A 22,354-nucleotide genomic window follows, 5' to 3' on the forward strand; every position below is an offset into this window, starting at 1 on the left:
CTAAAGATTTACTGTCTTTTAGAAAGGCTGATATAAAATACTTGAAATTATTAAGTTTGGCTTAGAGGCATTCAGAGGTTATATTTTAATGCCTGAATTAAAATGCCAAAGATTTGTTTGTTTTTACCTGTTCTTGGGTTCGATTCTTCCAGTATAACCACCTCTTTTTCCAATCTGGACCTACCATATTTTCAATTGCATTTTCAGCTAGAAAAATTTTAAAAAAATTTTTTTTATTTATCAGGAATTTTATAACTTACCAGGTACATAAATTATAACTAATACTATCTTGCTTTCTTAACCACTTCAAAAACAGTGTCAATATGAAGTCAGTTGAAATAAAGAATAAAACTATATAATTGATATGGTACATATATAAGAAAGCATTTAATTATATATGTTTAGAATCTATGAAAAGTATAATTGCTTATAAAGTTCCCATAAGTATAGTAGCAAACACTAAAATAGTCTGAATTTCAGCTTTTTAGAATATAAGTACATGTAAATATCATGTGTCCAATTTAACACTTTTTTTTTAATTTAACATTTTTAATAGTTACAAGCAGTTGACCAAAAAATTGCACAAATAATATTCAACTAGAATAGTACTGACAAAGAACTTGAGATGTTAGATTTTTTTTTTTAAACCAATGTTCACTAAAGTTAGATGACTCTTTATCCACTGGGAATACTCAAAAGTCAATAACCCATGTCCCTACTTACTATCCTTGAGACGAGCCTGAAGAGCCTCTTCCATAAAGTAAATAGCTGCATCCCATTGCTGTTTATCAGATATGGACCGATCTTCTAAAGCATTGTGCTGAATAACCCTCTGAAACAACAAGGAAAGAAAAACAGCTATTTTGATGGATATCTTGTCATTTTAGTCATTTTAATTCTAACTGACAGCTCAGAAAATATCCAAACTAGCAGATGTATCTACAACAACATAAAAGTATGTCCCTCCCACACAAATGCAGAGGGTCCTATTATCTGCCTGCTTATTTGTCAGCTTTCTGTCTAAAAAATAAAACAGTGGAGATTTTCTCCTAGCCCAAACTAAATGAGCTCACCATCGAGAAGATAGCTGGGGGTTGGGGGGTGGGTAGAGAATTACATATTTAACTACATAAAATTACACCCTAGAACCCTGGTATTCAGGAGCTAATGATTCAGATCATCTCTACTGCTTCTTTTTGCCATATGACCTATGTGTTAGCATTTTCAAAAAGGAGAGGAGAAAAAAAAAGCAATAACCATTATCTCACTGTTAACACCAATGGAAAATGTAATGGAAGGAAGCTTAAGAGGTCTAGACAATCATAAGTAAATGTTAGTTATTTATTGTAAGAAAATTGGTTTCCAAATCTTATAGCTTTTGAATTAATGAATGAATGAAAACGGCACCACTCTCTCTCAGTAAGCCAATCTTATTAAGGCATTTAACAAGAATGGATATGATTTTCAAATATGAAGACAAACATTTCTTTAAAAAAAAACCCTATAATTACGATCAGCCCACAGTGAAATATGCATTTTTAGAAAACTGCTCAGTCTTATCTTTAACAGTTCCTCCCATAACTGTCTGGACAGAGAGGGTGGTTAAAAAAGGTTTGATTAGGTGATGAGAACACTCTACGTAACAAAAGATTTATCAGGTGATGAAGGTCAGGAGCCAGGCTTTACAATAAAGACACAATGGGGCTCGTATCCCAGCTTTGCCAATGACAACAACAGAACTGCTTAAGAACAAAATAAAACAATGCTTACAAAATACATAGAGTTTCTGGTACCTTGTAAGCATCCAACACATGGTAGTTAGCATTATGATTTTAGGAATCTAACATTTTGACTCAACTCCACTGAAAACCAATGCATCTAATTCTTTTTACCACTGAGGGTAAAATGAGAAGCAGCTATCCGTAGTTCAGGCCCATGTAAATTCTGTGGAAGTTTATAGAAACCTGTTTACTGCAAGGTTTGATTTTCTTCTGAAATGATAGCCAAGAAAGAAATAGCAGAGGGCGATTTTAGAAGGGCAGAAAAACGTCAAAAGGCCGATTATATTTCGTAAATCTATTTCTTTCCTTATTTTCAATTCAGAACCTAATTTAAATAGTCATATAAAAATATTCTATAAAAGAATATCAATTTGAGAAATTATATAGAAAAATGAGGCTGGCACCCTAATATACAAACGACATACCAAGCTGTCCTCTGCAAAATCATTCCACTTGTGGCGTTTAATAGTTTCTTCCTTAACAGCCTCTTTAAGTTTATCAAATATGTCATCATGCTCTTTTCCTTTCGGTTCTGTCATGAAGCGGGAAAATTCTTCTTGTAGGGTCTCCCAAGCAACCTAGAATGATTTAAAAGAAAAAAGCTGCACCTATATTGCATACTTTCATTTAACGTGTAACAAGAAAAATAAACACATGAATTTAAGCCAAGTAGATGTGATAAATCAGTTAATCAGAAAATACATATGAAATCACATTTTTAAAAAAAGGTATAGCAAATATAAACTCTGCCCTCAAGAGCTCATACTGGTAGCTGGTGGAATAGACTTGGCCTCCTGACATGTTTCACTACACATACACAGCATCTCAAATTAAAAAAAAAAAATAGTAACCAACATTTAAAAACTGAGAGACTTCCTATAAAATCCATGTTTCCAGCCTCACTTGAACCACCTGGCAACACTGGGCCCATGTTCCTGCACACCTTCGCCTGCTGGAGCTAAACAGGAGCTGCTTGTCCCTTCAGAGAAGGCATGCAGGCCACATCAGCCACCAGACTCGGTTCACTTACTTATTTACTTCACTCTCTACAACATCTGAGTTTGCCTGCCTCTTCCATACTGTAAAAAGTTTAAAATTTCTTAATGATTTAGTTTTTTCACATCTTTGCCCTTATGCAAATATATGAGGTAATGTGTCAATACTTTCGAACACAGGTGAGTATTATTCAGCCTTGTACTATTGCTAATTCCCAATTATCTGAACAGTGAAAGGAGAGCACAGTGTCAAAATCAATTAAGAACTAAACCTACTTAGGACTAAGTGGGCTAGTTAATATTGTATTTTATATCTAGCCCTCTTCGTTTTAAACATTAAGAAATTATGGCATAAAGAAAGGTGACTGTCCAAGAATATAGAGTGAGGTATTAAAATCTGTTTCCTGACCTTCAGCAGGTTCACATCTTTCTACCACACCTATGTGTGAAGGGAGAAAGCAGCAAAAGACAGAATCACTTGCCATTTTTATGATTACTTCTGCTGCTTGAACCTTAGGATATGAAAATATGCTATCATGGGACAGGGTCCAGAAAAATGTTAGAGCCAGTAGTGAGGAGAAGCGGCAGCAGCTCTCTAATTACTTTAGGGGGAAATGTGTCAAGACCAGGGGTCAGCAACATGGAGCTTAGATAGAGTGGCTGTAAGAGTTCTTAGAAAAAGAGACTTGAGGAAATTGAGAACCGAGATAAAGAGGCAAGGACTGGAAGGATACGAAAGGGGTAAAATACACCTGAATAATTAGACACTGACATTTTGTTTCTAAGGTAGGTATGAAAAACAAAAAAATTTTTTTTTTTTTTTTGCAGTACACGGGCCTCTCACTGCTGTGGCCTCTCCCGTTGCGGAGCACAGGCTCCGGACGCGCAGGCTCAGCGGCCATGGCCCACGGGCCCAGCCACTCCGTGGCATGCGGGATCCTCCCAGACCAGGGCACGAACCCGCGTCCCCTGCATCGGCAGGCGGACTCTCAACCACTGCGCCACCAGGGAAGCCCCCCAAATTATTTTTAACACGGATTCTAATTTTGTGAGCAACTTCACACCGAAGCAAAGGACACACTGGCTCTTATCTACAACAATCGTTCTTCAGAGTAATGTGCCTGGCAAGATCAACTTGGATGATGACCATAATCATCATAATAGCAGCTGGCATTTACCAAATGGTTACTATGGAGCAGATACTGTCTAAGTATTCTACATATGTTAACTCCTTGACTCCTCACAACAATTTATGATGTAGGCAACACTTTCATCCTTATTTTATAAATGAGAAAACAGGAAGGTTATTAAGCAAACAGCCCAAAGATCGCATAGCTACAAAGTGGTAGAGCCAAGATACATGGGTATCAGAAATGCTTTCTCTAAGGTACTTGCTTACAATTCCTAGTCTAACCTTCTGGCAGGGTCCTAACTAAGGAAATAATTATTTAAGTAAAATTGAGCCCTGCATAAAATCAACAAATAAAATGTTTCATCCATTAAACATTTTCCTTATGGAATCTCTAACTACAGAAGAAGTTAAAAATATTTCACATTCAAACAAATTTTGCCAGTTTTGTTAAATGCTACCTTTGGAAGGAGAACCAGTACCCTCAGACCAACACCATACCAATTAGTAAATTTTTTTGACAGTAGTAACTGGTAGGAACATTAAGGTTAATCCCAATAGAGATTAGGAATAAAGAATAAAAGGAGCATAAGGACCAAAGAGAAAGATAGTGGCTGTGATAGGAATAAAACCTAAAATTCACAGCTCCTAATCCCTTCACATAATGCTTCTTACCCATTTAATTAAATTATATCCTAACCTCGACTGCTTTATTAGGAAGCTGCTTATCAGTCCACTGTTTAAGCTTGATATCCACTGTCGTATTAAAAGTTCCAGAATTCATGGTCTGTGCAGCTGGAAGATAGATGTTTTCAATCACATGAGTTGATACTCTTTCCCACAAAGACTGCTGAAGGATTTCCTCCCTGAAATTAAAAAAAAAAAAGTTCCAAGAACACCAAATTCAAATATTAAGCTTTTATAAACAGCTTTATTGAAGTATCAACTTACAATAAATTGTACATATTTAAAGTTCTGATATATGTACATGCCTATGTACCACCGCAATCAAGATAATGAACCTTTTCATCATCCTCGAAAGTTGTAACCACTGGATTTACTTTGTCACTACAGCTTAGTTTATTTTCTACAACTTAACATAAATGCAGTCATGTAGCATGTACTCTTATTTTCTCTGTCTTCTTTCATCAGCATAATTACTTTGAGATTCATCCATGTTGTTGTGTATATTAATATTTCATTTCCTTTTTTGCTGAGTAATATTCCATTGCATAAATCTGTTTACTTATTCACCTGCTGACGGACATTTGGGCTGTTTCCAGTTGCAGGCTATCACAAATAAAGCTGCTAGGAGCATTCATGTACAAGTCTTTGTATGACATATGCTCTTGTGCCTCTTGGGCAAATATCTAGGAGTGGAATGGCTGGATCATATAGTAATTTTATATTTAACTTTATAAGATACTGCCAAAATGTTTTCCAAATCGGTTGAACCATTTGACATTCCCACAAGAGGAGTATGAGAGTTCTAGATCCTCTACATCTTGCCAACATTTGGTATGATTAGTCATTTTCATTTTTGTCACTATAATAGGTTTACAGTGGTATCTCATTATGGTTTTAATTTGCATTTCCCTAATGACTAGTAATTCCAAGTATCTTTTTATGTGTTCATTTACCTAATATTAATACATACATTATATGTGTTGACTGTGAAGTAGAGTCCAAGACTGTAAACTTCTTGGTATGATTTTAACAATTTATCAGACCACAGCACAAAGCACAGAGACATTATGGGATATTGCTAGGTAAAATTGTTCAACATTTCATGATAACATAAAGGATGAATAATCAAGCTGAAAATTCTACCTTTTAAAAGACATCTTACAAGAATACGGTTCTCTAAATAGAATAAAGAAAACTACTTCAATCAAGAAAAAATTTGAAATCTCTAGAAAATATTTATTTGGCTTCTCCCAAACTAATCTTTACTGTTATACAGTGCTAAAACATACAAAAACACCATGTTTATCAAATGATCAGTCTTAGGAGTAACCTCACCTTTTAGGATGCAGTTACAAAGCTCAGGGCAACAGAAACACCCCTTTCTGTCCAAAAGCCAAACTGCACTTTTCTTGGGTGAGGAGAGCCAACACTTCCTGCCATGCAAGTTGACTCATACTCACTCAATATTTTGTGTAAAATTAAGTCTACTGAGTCAATGAGCTTAGCTGCAGGTCTTCCCTTGCTAATTTTCAGGTCTTTTTTCCCTTACAACCAGAAAACAAAAGAGTATGGGAGGGAGGACAAAACACGTGAAGAAGATAGAGGTATAAACATACAGTTGTAAAATAAATAAGTCATAGGATGTAATATACAGCATGAAGAACATGACCAATAATACTGTAATAACTTTGTATGGGGACAGATGGTTACTAGACTTATCGTGATGACACTTCCATAATGTATTCAATTGTCAAATCACTATGTAGAGGAGGAGCTTCAAGATGGCAGAAGAGTAAGATGCAGAGATCACCTTCCTCCCCACAGATACATCAGAAATACATCTACATGTGGAACAACTCCTACAGAACACCTACTGAACGCTGGCATAAGACCTCAGACCTCCCAAAAGGCAAGAAACTCCCTATGTACCTGGGTAGGGCAATGAAAAAAGAAAAATCAGAGACAAAAGAATAGGGACAGGACCTGCACCAGTGGGAGGGAGCTGTGAAGGAGGAAAGGTTTCCACACACTAGGAAGCCCCTTCGCGGGTGGAGACTGAGGGTGGCGGAGGGGGGAAGCTTTGGAGCCACGGAGGAGAGCGCAGCAGCACGGGTGCGGAGGGCAAAGTGGAGAGATTCCCGCACAGAGGATCAGAGCCGACCAGCACTCACCAGCCCAGAGAGGCTTGTCTGTTCACCCGCCGGGACGGGAGGGGGCTGGGAGCTGAGGCTCGGACTTCGGTCGGAGCACCGGGAGAGGACTGGGGTTGCCGGCGTGAACACAGCCTGCAGGGGGTTAGTGCACCACGGCTGGCCGGGAGAGAATCCAGGGAAAAGTCTGGACTTGCCGAAGAGGCAAGAGAGTTTTTCTTCCCTCTTTGTTTCCTGGTGCGCGAGGAGAGGGGATTCAGAGTGCTACTTAAAGAAGCTCCAGAGACTGGCATGAGCCGCGGCTAAAAGCGCGGACCACAGAGACTGGCATGGGACGCTAAGGCTGCTGCTGCCGCCACCAAGAAGCCTGTGTGCGAGCACAGGTCACTATCCACACCCCCCTTCCGGGGAGCCTGTGCAGCCTGCCACTGCCAGGGTCCCGGGATCCAGGGACAACTTCCCCGGGAGAACACACGGCGAGCCTCTGGCTGGTGTAACGTCAGGCTGACCTCTGCCACCGCAGGCTCACCCCGCCTCCGTGCCCCTTCCCCACCCGCCCCCACCCCCGGCCTGAGTGAGTCAGAGCCCCTGAAGCAGCTGCTCCGTTAACCCCGTCCTGTCTGAGCGAAGAACAGACGCCCTCAGGCGACCTACACGCAGAAGCGGGGCCAAATCCAAAGTTGAACCCCGGGAGCTGTGCGAACAAAGAAGAGAAAGGGAAATCTCTCCCAGCAGCCTCAGGAGCAGCAGATTAAATCTCCACAATCAATTTGATGTACCCTGCAACTGTGGAATACATGAATAGGCAACAAATCATCCCAAAGTGAGGAGGTGGACTTTGGGGGCAACGATATATATATATATTTTCCCATTTTCCCTTTTTGTTTGTGTGTATGTGTATGCTTCTGTGTGTGATTTTGTCTGTATAGCTTTGCTTTTACCATTTGTCCTAGGGTTCTGTCTGTCCATTGTTTCTTTTAATTACTTAAGAAAACGTTTTTTCTTAATAATTATTTTTTCTTTTAATAACTTTATTTTATCTTCTTCTTTCTTTTATTTTATCTTCTTCTTTCTTTCTCTTTTTTCTCCCTTTTATTCTGAGCTGCGTGGAGGACAGGCTCTTTGGTGCTCCAGCTAGGCGTCAGGGCTGTGCCACTGAGGTGGGAGAGCCAACTTCAGGACACTGGTCCACAAGAGACGTCCCAGCTCCACGTAATATCAAACGGCAAAAATCTCCCAGAGATCTCCATCTCAACACCAACACCCAGCTTCACTCAACGACCAGCAAGCTACAATGCTGGACACCCTATGCCAAACAACTAGCAAGACAGGAACACAACCCTATCCATTAGCAGAGAGGCTGCCTAAAATCATAATAAGGCCACAGACACCACAAAACACACCACCAAACGTGGACCTGCCCACCAGAAAGACAAGATCCAGCCTCATCCACCAGAACACAGGCACCAGTCCCCTCCACCAGGAAGACTACACAACCCACTGAACCAACCTTAGCCACTGGGGACACACACCAAAAACAACGGGAACTACGAACCTGCAGCCTGCAAAAAGGAGACCCCAAACACAGTAAGATAAGCAAAATGAGAAGACAGAACAACACACAGCAGATGAAGGAGAAAAATAAAAACCCACCAGACCTAACAAATGAAGAGGAAATAGGCAGTCTACCTGAAAAAGAATTCAGAATAATGATAGTAAAGATGATCCAAAATCTTGGAAATAGAATGGACAAAATGCAAGAAACATTTAACAAGGGCCTAGAAGAACTAAAGATGAAACAAACAACGATGAACAACACAATAAATGAAATTAAAAATACTCTAGATGGGATCAATAGCAGAATAACTGAGGCAGAAGAACAGATAAGTGACCTGGAAGATAAAATAGTGGAAATAACTACTGCAGAGCTGAATAAAGAAAAAAGAATGAAAAGAACTGAGGACAGACTCAGAGACCTCTGGGACACCATTAAACGCACCAACATTCGAACTATAGGGGTCCCAGAAGAAGAAGAGATAAAGAAAGGGACTCAAAAAATATCTGAAGAGATTATAGTTGAAAACTTCCCTAATATGGGAAAGGAAATAGTTAATCAAGCCCAGGAAGCACAGAGAGTCCAATACAGGATAATTCCAAGGAGAAACAGCCAAGACACATATTAATCAAACTATCCAAAATTAAATACAAGGAACAAATATTAAAAGCAGCAAGGGAAAAACAACAAGTAACCCATAGGGGAATCCCCATAAGGTCAACAGCTGATCTTTCAGCAGAAACTCTGCAAGCCAGAAGGGAGTGGCAGGACATATTTAAAGTGACGAAAGAGAAAAACCTACAACCAAGATTACTCTACTCAGCAAGAATCTCCTTCAGATTTGACAGCGATATTAAAAGCTCTACAGACAAGCAAAAGCTGAGAGAATTCAGCACCACCAAACCAGCTTTACAACAAATGCTGAAGGAACTTCTCTAGGCAGGAAACAAAAGAGAAGGAAAAGATCTACAATAACACACACAAAACAATTAAGAAAATGGTAATAGGAACATGCATATCAATAATTACCTTAAATGTAAATGGATTAAATGCTCCAACCAAAAGACATACACTGGCTGAATGGATACAAAAACAAGACCCGTATATATGCTGTCTACAAGAGACCCACTTCAGACCTAGGGACACATACAGACTGAAAGTGAGGGGATGGAAAAAGATATTCAATGGAAATGGAAATCAAAAGCAAGCTGGCATAGCAATTCTCATATCAGACAAAAGAGATGTTAAAATAAAGAGCATTACAAGAGACAAAGAAGGACAATACATAATGGTCAAGGGATCAGTCCAAGAAGATGTAACAATTGTAAATATTTATGCACTCAACATAGGAGCACCTCAATACATAAGGCAGATACTAACAGCCATAAAAGGGGAAATTGACAGTAACACAATTATAGAAGGGGACTTTAACACCCCACATTCACCAATGCACAGATCATCTAAAATGAAAATAAATAAGGAAACATAAGCTTGAGATGATACATTAAACAAGATGGACTTAATTGATATTTATAGGACATTCCATCCAAAATCAATACACATCCTTCTCAAGTGCTCATGAAACATTCTCCAGGATAGATCACATCTTGGGTCACAAATCAAGCCTTGGTAAATTTAAGAAAATTGAAATCGTATCAAGTATCTTTTTCAACCACAACGCTATGAGACTACATATCAATTACAGGAAAAGATCTGTAAGAAATACAAACACATGGAGGCTGAACAACACACTACTTAATAACCAAGAGGTCACTGAAGAAATGAAAGAGGAAATCAAAACATATCTAGAAACAAATGACAATGAAAACACAACGACTCAAAACCTATGGGATGCAGCAAAAGCAGTTCTAAGAGGGAAGTTTATAGCTATACAAGCCTATCTTAAGAAACAAGAAATATCTCAAATAAACAACCTAACCTTACACCTAAAGCAATCAGAGAAAGAAGAACAAAAAACCCCCAAAATTAGCAGAAGGAAAGAAATCATAAAGGTCAGATCAGAAATAAATGGAAAAGAAATGAAGGAAAAGATAGCAAAGATGAATAAGACTAAAAGTTGGTTCTTTGAGAAGATACACAAAATTGATAAACCATTAGCCAGGGTAGAAGACTCAAATCAATAGAATTAGAAGTGCAAAAGGAGAAGTAACAACTGACACTGCAGAAATACAAAAGGTCATGAGAGATTACAAGCAACTCTATGCCAATAAAATGGACAACCTGGAAGAAATGGACAAATTCTTAAAAATGCACAACCTGCTGAGACTGAAGCAGGAAGAAATAGAAAGTATGAACAGACCAATCACAAGCACTGAAATTGAAACTGTGATTAAAAATCTTCCAACAAACCAAAGCCCAGGACCAGATGGCTTCACAGGCAAATTCTATCAAACATTTAGAGAAGAGCTAACACCTATCCTTCTCAAACTCTTCGAAATATAGCAGAGGGAGGAACACTCCCAAACTCATTCTATGAGGCCACCATCACTCTGATACCAAAACCAGACAAAGATGTCACAAAAAAAGAAAACTACAGGCCAATGTCACTGATGAACATAAATGCAAAAATCCTCAACAAAATACTAGCAAAAAGAATCCAACAGCACAATAAAAGGATCATACACCATGATCAAGTGGGGTTTATCCCAGGAATGCAAGGATTCTTCAATATACGCAAATCAATCAACATGATACACCATATTAACAAACTGAAGGAGAAAAACCATATGATCATCTCAACAGATGCAGAGAAAGCTTTTGACAATATTCAACACCCATTTATGATAAAAACCCTGCAGAAAGTACGCACAGAGGGAACTTCCTTCAACATAATAGAGGCCATACATGACAAACCCACAGCCAACATCGTCCTCAATGGTGAAAAACTGAAACCATTTCCACTAAGATCAGGAACAAGACAGGTTGCCCACTCTCACCACTATTATTCAACATAGTTTTGGAAGTTTTAGCCACAGCAATCAGAGAAGAAAAAGAAATAAAAGGAATCCAGATTGGAAAAGAAGAAGTAAAGCTGTCACTGTTTGCAGATGACATGATACTATACATAAAGAATCCTAAAGATGCTACCAGAAAACTACTAGAGCTACTCAATGAATTTGGTAAAGTAGCAGGATACAAAGTTAATGCACAGAAACCTCTTGCATTCCTACACACTAATGATGAAAAATCTGAAAGTGAAATTAAGGAAACACTCCCATTTACCATTGCAACAAAAAGAATAAAATATCTAGGAATAAACCTACATAAGGAGACAAAAGACCTGTATGCACAAAATTATAAGACACTGATTAAAGAAATTAAAGATGATACAAATAGATGGAGAGATATACCATGTTCTTGGATTGGAACAACCAACAACACTGTGAAAATGACTCTACTACCCAAAACAATCTACAGATTCAATGCAATCCCTATCAAACTACCACTGGCATTTTTCACAGAACTAGAACAAAAAATTTCACAATTTGTATGGAAACACAAAAGACTCCAAATAGCCAAAGCAATCTTGAGAAAGAAAAACGGAGCTGGAGGAATCAGGCTCCCTGACTTCAGACTATACTACAAAGCTACAGTAATCAAGACGGTATGGTACTGGCACAAAAACAGAAATATAGATCAATGGAACAGGATAGAAAGCCCAGAGATAAACCCACGCACATATGGTCACCTTATCTTTGATAAAGGAGGCAAGAATGTACAGTGGAGAAAGGACAGCCTCTTCAATAAGTGGTGCTGGGAAAACTGGACAGCTACATGTAAAAGTATGAGATTAGATCACTCCCTAACACAATACACAAAAATAAGCTCAAAATGGATTAAAGACCTAAATGTAAGGCCAGACACTATCAAACTCTTTGAGGAAAACACAGGCAGAACACTCTATGACATAAATCACAGCAAGATCCTTTTTGACCCACCTCCTAGAGAAATGGAAATAAAAACAAAAATAAACAAAAGGAACCTAATGAAACTTAAAAGCCTTTGCACAGTAAAGGAAACCATAAACAAGACCAAAAGACAACCCTCAGAATGGGAGAAAATATTTTCAAATGAAGCAACTGACAAAGGATTAATCTCCAAAATATATAAGCAGCTCATGCAGCTCAATAACAAAAAAACAAACAACCCAATCCAAAAATGGGCAGAAGACCTAAATAGACATTTCTCCAAAGAAGATATACAGATTGCTGCCAACAAACACATGAAAGAATGCTCAACATCATTAATCATTAGAGAAATGCAAATCAAAACTACAATGAGATATCATCTCACACTGGTCAGATGGCCACCATCAAAAAATCTACAAACAATAAATGCTGGAGAGGGTGTGGAGAAAAGGGAACCCTCTTGCACTGTTGGTGGGAATGTAAATTGATACAGCCACTATGGAGAACTGTATGGAATTTCCTCAAAAAACTCAAAAGAGGACTACCATATGACCCAGCAATCCCACTACTGGGCATATACCCTGAGAAAACCATAATTCAGAAAGAGTCATGTGCCAAAATGTTCATTGCAGCTCTATTTACAATAGCCAGGAGATGGAAACAACCTAAGTGTCCATCACCAGATGAATCGATAAAGAAGATGTGGCACATATATACAATGGAATATTACTCAGCCATAAAAAGAAATGAAATTGAGTTATTTGTAGTGAGGTGGATGGACCTAGAGACTGTCATACAGAGTGAAGTAAGTCAGAAAGAGAAAAACAAATACTGTATGCTAACATATATATATGGAATCTAAAAAAAAAAAAAGAAAATGGTCAGGAGAACCTAGGAGCAAGACGGGAATAAAGATGCAGACCTACTAGAGAATGTACTTGAGGATATGGGGAGAGGGAAGGGTAAGCTGGGACAAAGTGAGAGAGTGGCATGGACATATATACACTACCAAACGTAAAACAGATAGCTAGTGGGAAGCAGCCACATAGCACAGGGAGATCAGCTCAGTGCTTTGTGACTACCTAGAGGGGTGGGATAGGGAGGGTGGGAGGGAGGGAGATGCAAGAGGGAAGAGATATGGGGACATATGTATATGTATAACTGATTCACTTTGTTATAAAGCAGAAACTAACACACCATTGTAAAGCAATTATACTCTAATAAAGATGTTAAAACAAAACACTATGTAGTGCACTGAAACTAACATAATATTGCATGTCAACTAATAAAAACAAAAGGAAGGAAAGAAGGGAGGAAGGAAGGAAAGAGAGAGAGAATGAATATGCGGAGAGAATACACCACTGAGGATCAAAAAGACAAAGTCCATTTAGTCATGGCATTAATGACAGATAATGGGAGAATTTTAAGAGCAAGGTGGAAGAAAAGAAGTTTGTCAGGGCCATCTATTCAGACAATTTTAAACACAAACTCAAGATATCTGAAAGATGAACAAAAAATCAGGATACAGCCTCTGACCACGAAGGCCTTTTGCTGCTCCTGCCTCAGAACAGACATGGTCTGTTAATCTCTTCCTAGGAGTCTATGGGACAGGACTCTACAACCCAGACACCCTTTCAAGGAGATCATAACAAAATTCCACACCACCAAATTCTGACAAGCCTTAGGTAACTTTCTCAAAGGAGGCTGCAGCTTCCCAATCCACCAAAGGTGGCTGCTGTCACTTATCCTTACCCAGCTCACTTGCCCTTTCATCACTAAGCTGCTGTCCTCCGTCCAGACTCCCCCTGCTCCCCTCCATCACAATAACTTTTATTGTGCCTCCAATACCTTGTTCCATAACAAACAAACCATTTTATATTCTCATTCTTTCCCTTTTCCTTACATCTTCAAACCTTTCCTGACCCTCCCCTCCCTTACAGGCAGTAACTGTCCTCAAATTCTGCTGCCTGGAAGCTGCTCATTAGCTGAATGTGCTTCAGAGTCAGGAAGTGGATGTTCTCCTTACCCCACAATCTCTCTTCCAGACCATTAGTCCTCTACTCACATCGACCAGTTCCCCCAGTATATATTCTAGGTGATTGTAGACTTCTTCTCTAAGTTTTGCCATCGTCCAGGGATAAATACCACTAATACACAAAATACAACTACCATTATAGTTCTATTTATCACCACCTTTATCTCCTGAACCCTACCTATATGCCCTTTTAATTAAATTTTTTTTCAAAATGAAAATTTCTTCTTTTAAAGCAGAGGACTTACTCCATATAATTTAAAACCAATACAGAAAAAGTAAGAAGTCCTCCATAATATCTCTTTCACTAAATGACCACTATTCACAGCTTAATTTATCATTAAAAATATTCAATGCCTACATTACTATTTGTGTGTGTTTACATAGGTGATATTACACATACTGTTTAATAAATATAATATTAAAGTATATTGTACATAGTTTTCCATGTTGACATCCTACATTTTTCAATGGCTGCATAGTAATCCACTCTATGGATAAATAAAATATTATGTAATTACAAATAAAAACACACAAGTTTTCAATTTTTTACACTTATAAACAAAACCATGGTGAAGATTCTTATGTGTTCATCTTCGTCAAAAATATCTTCATTTCAATAGAGCCCTAGCAATATAATTACTGGATATAGATGTACTCAGTGTTTAACTGACTCCTCTTCTCCATTATCTACACATCCAATCACTAAATCCTGTCAATTCTATCCTCTAGGTAACCTCTCAAATATCTCAAAAATGTCTCCTCTTCTCCACCTGTACAACCACTATTCAAGTTCAAGCCACTATCTCTTCTGGTCTAGATTGTTTCAACAGTCAACTGTCTCCTTGCTCAGTTTTCTCCACCTGTATTCCACTTTCCCTACTACAAAAATCTTTTTAAAATGCAAATCTGCCTAAACCTCTTCATTGGCCCTCACTGGTTGTGGGATAAATTTCAAGCTTCTAAACATGGTTTCTAAGGTCCTTAATCATCTATATCTTGCTTATATCCACCGTTTCATCTTCTTCCTCTTGCCTCCTTCTATGCTAAAGCCATAGGTACCTGTCTTCAGTTACTTCTGTCACTTTTCTTGCTCCCACCTCTTGGCCTCTGCAATATTCTGGTCACTGCCTTTACCTAGCATCTATTCACTCTTTAAATCTCAAATTATAAGAAATCGTTTTTGATTCCTTACATCTGAGTTAGGGTACTTAACTGTGCATTCCCATATTCCTTTCATTCTTTTAACTTCAACAAAATAAACTTAATACTTTTCACCAAAAATTGTATGCATACTGCGATACCATTTTTAAGTGTATTTCTATAAATCCTGCCAGCTATCCTTCTAACTAAGGATAAAATAACTATCTCCTGCTTAGTGTCCGTAATCGACTCCTAAAGATCAAGTATATTGTGTGAAAGCGCTGAGAGCCTATTTCTTACTCTAATGAATCATATGTCAAATCTAAACCTCCAATAACTTTCTTAAAATATGACTGAAGTATAGAATGACAAAATGCTTGTAACAGTGCTTCCAAATTACCAAATACAGATCAAACAGTCCTGTGACTTAAATAATTATAAACATCTTAGAGTTGTATCCTAAAGTGTCACATAAGGCATTAAGCAGCAAAAAGATACTACCTGATACAACATCAACTATGTCACAAAAATAAAACATTTTGGGTGCAATGCAGTTGAAATCAATGTGGCACAAACAGCTAAGATTAGGACCTGCTATTTTGATCTGTGTTTGTGTTAAGCTACAGCGTCTGGGGAAAAAGGGTGCGGCGGAGGTGGAGGGGTGGTGATGAAAAGATCCAGCAGCTCAAAGAATAAATCTCTAGCAGCCAGATGTCCTAGTTATCTCCCTTGCCTTCTCAATAGGCAATCTGGCAATATAGGTTTCTTGTCCCTTCACAAATTCCCTTCACCACCCGTGTGTTAAGTAAATTAGATTTATCTTCAAGGCTCGCTTAAGTGTAGGTACACTTTGATTTCAGACTTGCTCTGTCCAAACAAAACTAACCATTCCATTTGATGATGGCAGAAATTCACAGAGGCACCACATTTTTCTCCCATAAATAGCATTATGAGTTATCATAGTTTACAAATCACTTTTCTGTACATTATCTTCATACAACCTAGTAAGGTAAGTAGTACTATTCATTCTGTGTGTATATGTATATGTATATACTATACACATACATACATATATACACACACACATATCTATCTCTTGCAAATTTCAAAAACTGGATGACTTATAGAAAGCCATAGAACTGGCTTAAAATACAAATAATAATGATAAGTTTTTTTGTGTGTATATATATATATATATGATTAATCAATCAACAGATAAGATCAGAATTCTTTTTTGGATAAGGAGAGAGATTAAAAATAGGCAAATTTTGACTACTTGAAGAGAGAAAAGGGTTCACTACTGAGGAAGAAAGGGCACCAACATAAGGAAACTAGTAGTACTGAATACAAACTTAAGGACTGGACACTACTGTCTAAGTTCCATTTTGATAATCTTCAACTGAGCAAATATAAGTGTTACAGAAAATATTCATAATAAATGGCAGTTCTGCTCCAAGAATAATAAATTCTTAAACTACAGACTTCATTATAAAGATAATTTTTATATAAGGGATTTGTTAATTAAAATACGATTATAAAAATTTTAAATTTAAGTTATTTATACATAGCTTGCTTGAGGTACATGGAACCTATTTTGGTTACTGCCATTCCAACATATTTAAGAGCGCCAATATTTACATAAAACATAAATTGAAGGTGACACTTGGCCCTAAAAGCGATTTGCATGAGTATTTTTCAAAAGAATGCATTTACTTGCTATTTAAAAAAAAACTCAAACAAATGTGATCTGTACAAAACGTATCAGACACATATTACAAAAGCACCAGTGTTCTTATGCAGATGTGAGAATTTGAAAGCAATATACTCTTCTCCTACAGCAATTTTCTCTGTAGTTTTGTTCTCTAAGTGTAATCCAACAAGAGCAACCAGTTTTGTTAGACTGTTTGATACTTAGCTAAAGCACAATTTGATAAAACTTTTACCTAAATGATTTTATAGAAATCAAAATTATGTATTTATTAAGTATAAGATAAGGAAAAACCTAAGATGAATGAAGATTTCAAAAGAGCATGGAGAGGGCTTCCCTGGTGGCGCAGTGGTTGAGAGTCCGCCTGCCGATGCAGGGGACACGGGTTCGTGCCCCGGTCTGGGAAGATCCCACATGCTGTGGAGCGGCTGGGCCCGTTGAGCCATGGCCGCTGAGCCTGCGCGTCTGGAGCCTGTGCTCCACAACGGGAGAGGCCACAACAGTGAGAGGCCCGTGTACCACAAAAAAAACAAAAAGAGCATGGAGAAAGCTATCTTTCAGAATATCTCTTCTCAGAGATATATAATAAATACATAATTCATTATACTTAAAATATTTAATTGGTTAGACTAGAATAGTGGTTAGATTTTGCAAAAAAACATACTTTTATGTTCTTGCCTATTTACTAAGTGTTTGGGGGGACAGGCCAAGGCTACAATAAATCACTGCTTTATCAATCTAAGTTTTAGTATTCCATTATAATTCACATAGTAAAGTCTTTGAGAAAAGGTCAAATACTCACCAATGTTTTGGTGTAACCTGGCTCAGACTGATAACTTCATCGAGGATTTCATTTTTAGCTTTTTCAAACAGTTCGTTCTAGGCAATATAGATACACGTAAGTAAGATTTTCATAAGATAGTCAATTTGCCCTGCCGTGATTTTCAGAGATAACTAAAAGAAAGGCCTCTGACAAGCTACTGGCTGGACTTAGGTTTGAAGCATGCCTGACCAACAAGTAACGCTCTTCTCTTCTAGTCTCTTTCTTTGGGAATGCCAATATCCAGATAAGGACAAAGACACTGACACACGTCTACCTTATTCAACTCTGAATGCAGTTTTTCACGGAACATTGGTTCAGGTAAGTTTTTTACGTAACAAACGTCATGTGAAAGTTATCAACGCACATTAATTTAGTGTATTACTAACAGTAATCTGATGCTGTGTTTTACAACTGATGGCATTTTAAAATCAAGGAAAACCAATACTTAAGACCTATTAACTTAGAGTATGAACAGTGAAAAGGTTAAAAAGCTGATGTATAATTTTTAAGTTTACATTACATAAATATGTTAATTTATAACACCTTGAAAGACTATTCTTCACCTTTTCAGAAAAAGATTTTCAATACTTGTTTGGATATCCTATGATCCCTAATTACTTTTTTTTATTATGTAATAAATAATTTAAGTTATTTGTAAAAGTGACAACTGTTCGTGGAAATGTATTCTTGCAACTCTAAATTAGTAATCATGGTTAAAACCAAAACAATTTAGCTTACCAGATTTTGCTTGTCAACATAAATTTTGTTAGAGCACAATACTAAATTAGATATATACAAAATACATGAGGTACATAAATATTACCCGGTCAAGTTCTCGCAGGCGAGGATAGTTATTCTTCCACTCAGTTTCAAGGTTAAAACGTGTTGCTGAGGAAGAAGGAAAAATGCTCAAGTTTGAGGATTCTCTTCAGTTCCAGATGCAGTGGTTAAAGGCTATCTCTCACATATCTGCTATATTAACTGAATTTCTGAGTGTGCAGATAGCTCCTGAGTACTCTGGGCTCTCAATATCTCAGAATAGCATTATTACAACAGTTTTCCAAACTAATCCCTTTGACTTTAGTTTCTCCATTTTCAATCCACAAAGCACACAGCTGACACAATTTAGTACAGCTGCTAAGAGCATGGGACTCTGAAGTCATACCACCAACTCAATCCTGATTTTGAACCCCATTCAAACCCTGGGTCTATTATCTATTACTGTTTGATGCTGGGTGTGTTACTTAGGTAAATTATTCTCTGCCTCAGTTTGCTCTTCTGTAAGATGAGAATAACACTTACAAGGTTGCTGAGGGACTAATGGGATAAATAGGTAGGCTTTCCTAATGAGAAAATGGGCAGAGGATATACTCTCACCAAATGAAACTACGGAAGCAAGCAAAGCCATGGAACAGGAAAGCATGGTATTCAGGAACCAGTACAATGTAGCTGAAAGTACACTGTCTGCTCTGCTTTCCAACACATTTCCTCTCTTTCCTCTAAAAAGGCAGAATCTGAGTTCTCTGTAGTTATACTAGGTTCTTTCTCCCAAACACTACTGCAAACTTTCTGTTTAAATTTTGTAATGTTCTCCTAGCAATGTTTCCCCTGAAAAGAAAAATCCTGCTCTCATACAACTGAAGATTTGTAGTTTTCCTTTTCCTACATACTATTTTATAGTAAATGAATGAAAAGCAACTGTTAAAGCAAAGGAAGTAAAGAATCTGATGGATGCCCAAGACTGCCAGCTAATAAAATATCTAAATTTGAGAGTTTATTTTAAAAACCCAACTTACCTTTGAAACTGTCGGCCTGTTGTTCAACTGACTCTCGTACCATTTTCCAAAAGCAGTCCGAAACAGCAAGGCTGAGATTTCTTGTAGTTACTTGGTGTGCCTTTAGCATGCTTGTCCTACAAAACAATAACCAGAGCTAAAGTATATTAAAGTGGCAGAAAGGACAATACTATCACCAAGTTTGAGAATGTGCTTGTTACAACATAATGAGAATAGCCACTTAATCATTTTATACTAGGGCGGTCCAATGAACTTTCTGTGATGAGGAAAGTAATCTATACCCGTGCTGTCCAATATGGTAGCTACTAGTCACATGGGGTTATTGACCCCTTGAAATGTGTGGCTAGTGTGACTGAGGAACTCACATTTTCCTTCTGTTTAATGTTAACTAATTTAAATTTAGAGACTTCCCTGGTGGCACAGTGGTTAAGAGTCTGCCTGCCAGTGTAAGGGACATGGGTTCGAGCCCCGGTGTGAGAGGATCCCACACGCCACAGAGCAACTAAGCCCATGCGCCACAACTACTGAGCCTGTGCTCTAGAGCCCGAGAGCCACAACTACTGAAGCCCACGCCACCTAGAGCCCGTGCTCCGCAACAAGAGAAACCACCGCAATGAGAAGCCCACGCACTGCAACAAAGAGTAGCCCCTGCTTGCTGAAACTAGAGAAAACATGCGTGCAGCAACAAAGACCCAACACAGCCAAAAATAAATAAATAAATTTAAACAAGCACACAAGGCTAGTGACCACTATATTGGATAGCATAGTTCTACCCACTTGCCAGCTCCCAACCCAACAGACAATTCTCAAGCCTACGTGTGAAAAGACTACCTTGACTTACTATACTAATATAGAGGCAAACGCACTCTTCCAGTTCAAGAGACTCTCTACATGTTGTAATGTTTTAAAATTCAGTTGCCCTTTAGCTTTTCTTCTTTGCTTTTCTGTCAGTATCTTATTTTCTGTTAATTTCTGTCAATATCTATTTAAGGACACCCCTTTCACACTCCCACCCCTCACTCCAACTTTCCCCAATACTGTAAGAGAAATGTGTACACGCATTTAAACATGTAAGTGTTGATTTTAAAAAATCACCTTATAAGTAAAACAACTTAAGTGGTGTCAGTGTGGTCTCCGATGCCCATATGCCAAGGGGCAGTTTATTACAACAGCATGTACTGTACTGTGTGATAAACTGCTCCCAATTCTGTTAGAGTAGCTTGAGGACTTGCTTATTAAATACAGATCGCTATTTGGGAATTCAATTCTGGAAATTCAATGTTAAACTGATAGCTATAAAACAAACTTTTAAATGAAAACAGCTGAAGCTACTCCCTCACTATAAATTCTTTAAATATTTAAACAAGATACCTACTTTAGGAGTTTTGAATTCTGAAAAAATTCTTCTTCATAGTCTCTTATAGCTTCAATGCTTTCAGAGCTGTTTCCTAGGGAGAGATGATGGTAAAGTTCTCACTAAGAAAATTCATTTTTATTATTTGAAAACAACAAAAAACTATAATAATTTGTCTTTGCATACCTTTTCCTGTTACAACAGCAAAATAACCTAGAGCTTTCATTGGGAAGAGTTTTCCTTCAATTATCTGCTGAATCTATTTTCAAAAGTGGGAAAAATAAACAGATGTAAGTTTACATAATTTTTAAAGCATAACATGCTATTTAGAAAGCAAATTTAATAATGCTATATATGTATATGTTTGGGTAAATATATATCTGTACAAAAGTACTGAAATGTATTTCAACTGCTATATATGTCTGTACAAAAGTACTAAAATGCATTTCAATTGCTCTTTGAGGAAAAAATGAAATACATTTAGTTTTGTTATATTAAAAATGTATTGTTAAAACTTAAGTACCAAAATTAGAACTTGGAATGACATATAGAGCTTTGGAGTCAGGCCTTAGTTTGAATTTCTTCTCTGGCACTTACTAGGTGTGTGGCCTTAAGTAAGCTACTTAACTTTTTCAAACTGGTAGTTGAAAAGGTTATATGATACTTAACACAGTGCCAGGCATGCAGAAGCACACAATAATAGTAGCTGCTATTATTATTTCCCCAATATCTAAATTCTAACAAAGTTGGACAGTCTTTTTTTTTTTCTTTTTTTAACTCTATAAAAAAAAAATTTGGATCCAGTGGTTCTCAACTCTTTTAGGGTCAAAACTCCTTTTCTAAATGAAATAAAAACTACAGACTCTGTCTCCAGAAAAATGCACATTTGCACAGAGATCTATCATTCACACATAACATAAAAGAGTTCCTACTCCCAGAAGCTCATTAAGATTAATACTGAGATAAGAATCCCTCCTCTGGGCTTCCCTGGTGGCGCAGTGGTTGAGAGTCCGCCTGCCGATGCAGGGGACACGGGTTCGTGCCCCGGTCCGGGAAGATCCCACATGCCGCGGAGCGGCTGGGCCCGTGAGCCATGGCCGCTGAACCTGCGCGTCCGGAGCCTGTGCTCCGCAACGGGAGAGGCCGCAGCAGTGAGAGGCCCGCGTACCGCAAAAAAAAAAAAAAAAAAAAAAAAGAATCCCTCCTCTAAGACAAGTTACATTTCTAGGCTAATGCTAAATCTTTGGTATAAAAAAAGACTGATATAAGCTT

The 22,354-nt window shown here is 37.8% G+C and overlaps 1 protein-coding gene across 5 annotated transcripts in view; it reads right to left on the bottom strand.

Annotated features, from left to right (window-relative positions):
* OPA1 (OPA1 mitochondrial dynamin like GTPase) overlaps positions 1 to 22,354 on the bottom strand; it is a 95,950-nt gene that overhangs the window by 39,008 nt on the left and 34,588 nt on the right. For all 5 annotated transcript variants that reach the window (XM_082840452.1, XM_082840451.1, XM_082840449.1 and 2 more), the window contains 9 exons: positions 21,269 to 21,341; positions 21,104 to 21,176; positions 19,729 to 19,844; positions 18,756 to 18,820; positions 17,912 to 17,988; positions 4,606 to 4,771; positions 2,207 to 2,359; positions 724 to 832; positions 128 to 207 (listed from right to left, as the gene is read on the bottom strand). In XM_082840452.1, coding sequence (XP_082696578.1) covers positions 128 to 207; positions 724 to 832; positions 2,207 to 2,359; positions 4,606 to 4,771; positions 17,912 to 17,988; positions 18,756 to 18,820; positions 19,729 to 19,844; positions 21,104 to 21,176; positions 21,269 to 21,341 — 912 coding nt within the window. The remainder of the gene's footprint in view (positions 1 to 127; positions 208 to 723; positions 833 to 2,206; positions 2,360 to 4,605; positions 4,772 to 17,911; positions 17,989 to 18,755; positions 18,821 to 19,728; positions 19,845 to 21,103; positions 21,177 to 21,268; positions 21,342 to 22,354) is intronic.

The sequence above is a fragment of the Leucopleurus acutus genome, assembly GCF_964270905.1.
Source record: "Leucopleurus acutus genome assembly, chromosome: 5".
In the NCBI taxonomy this organism is placed as follows: domain Eukaryota; kingdom Metazoa; phylum Chordata; class Mammalia; order Artiodactyla; family Delphinidae; genus Leucopleurus; species Leucopleurus acutus.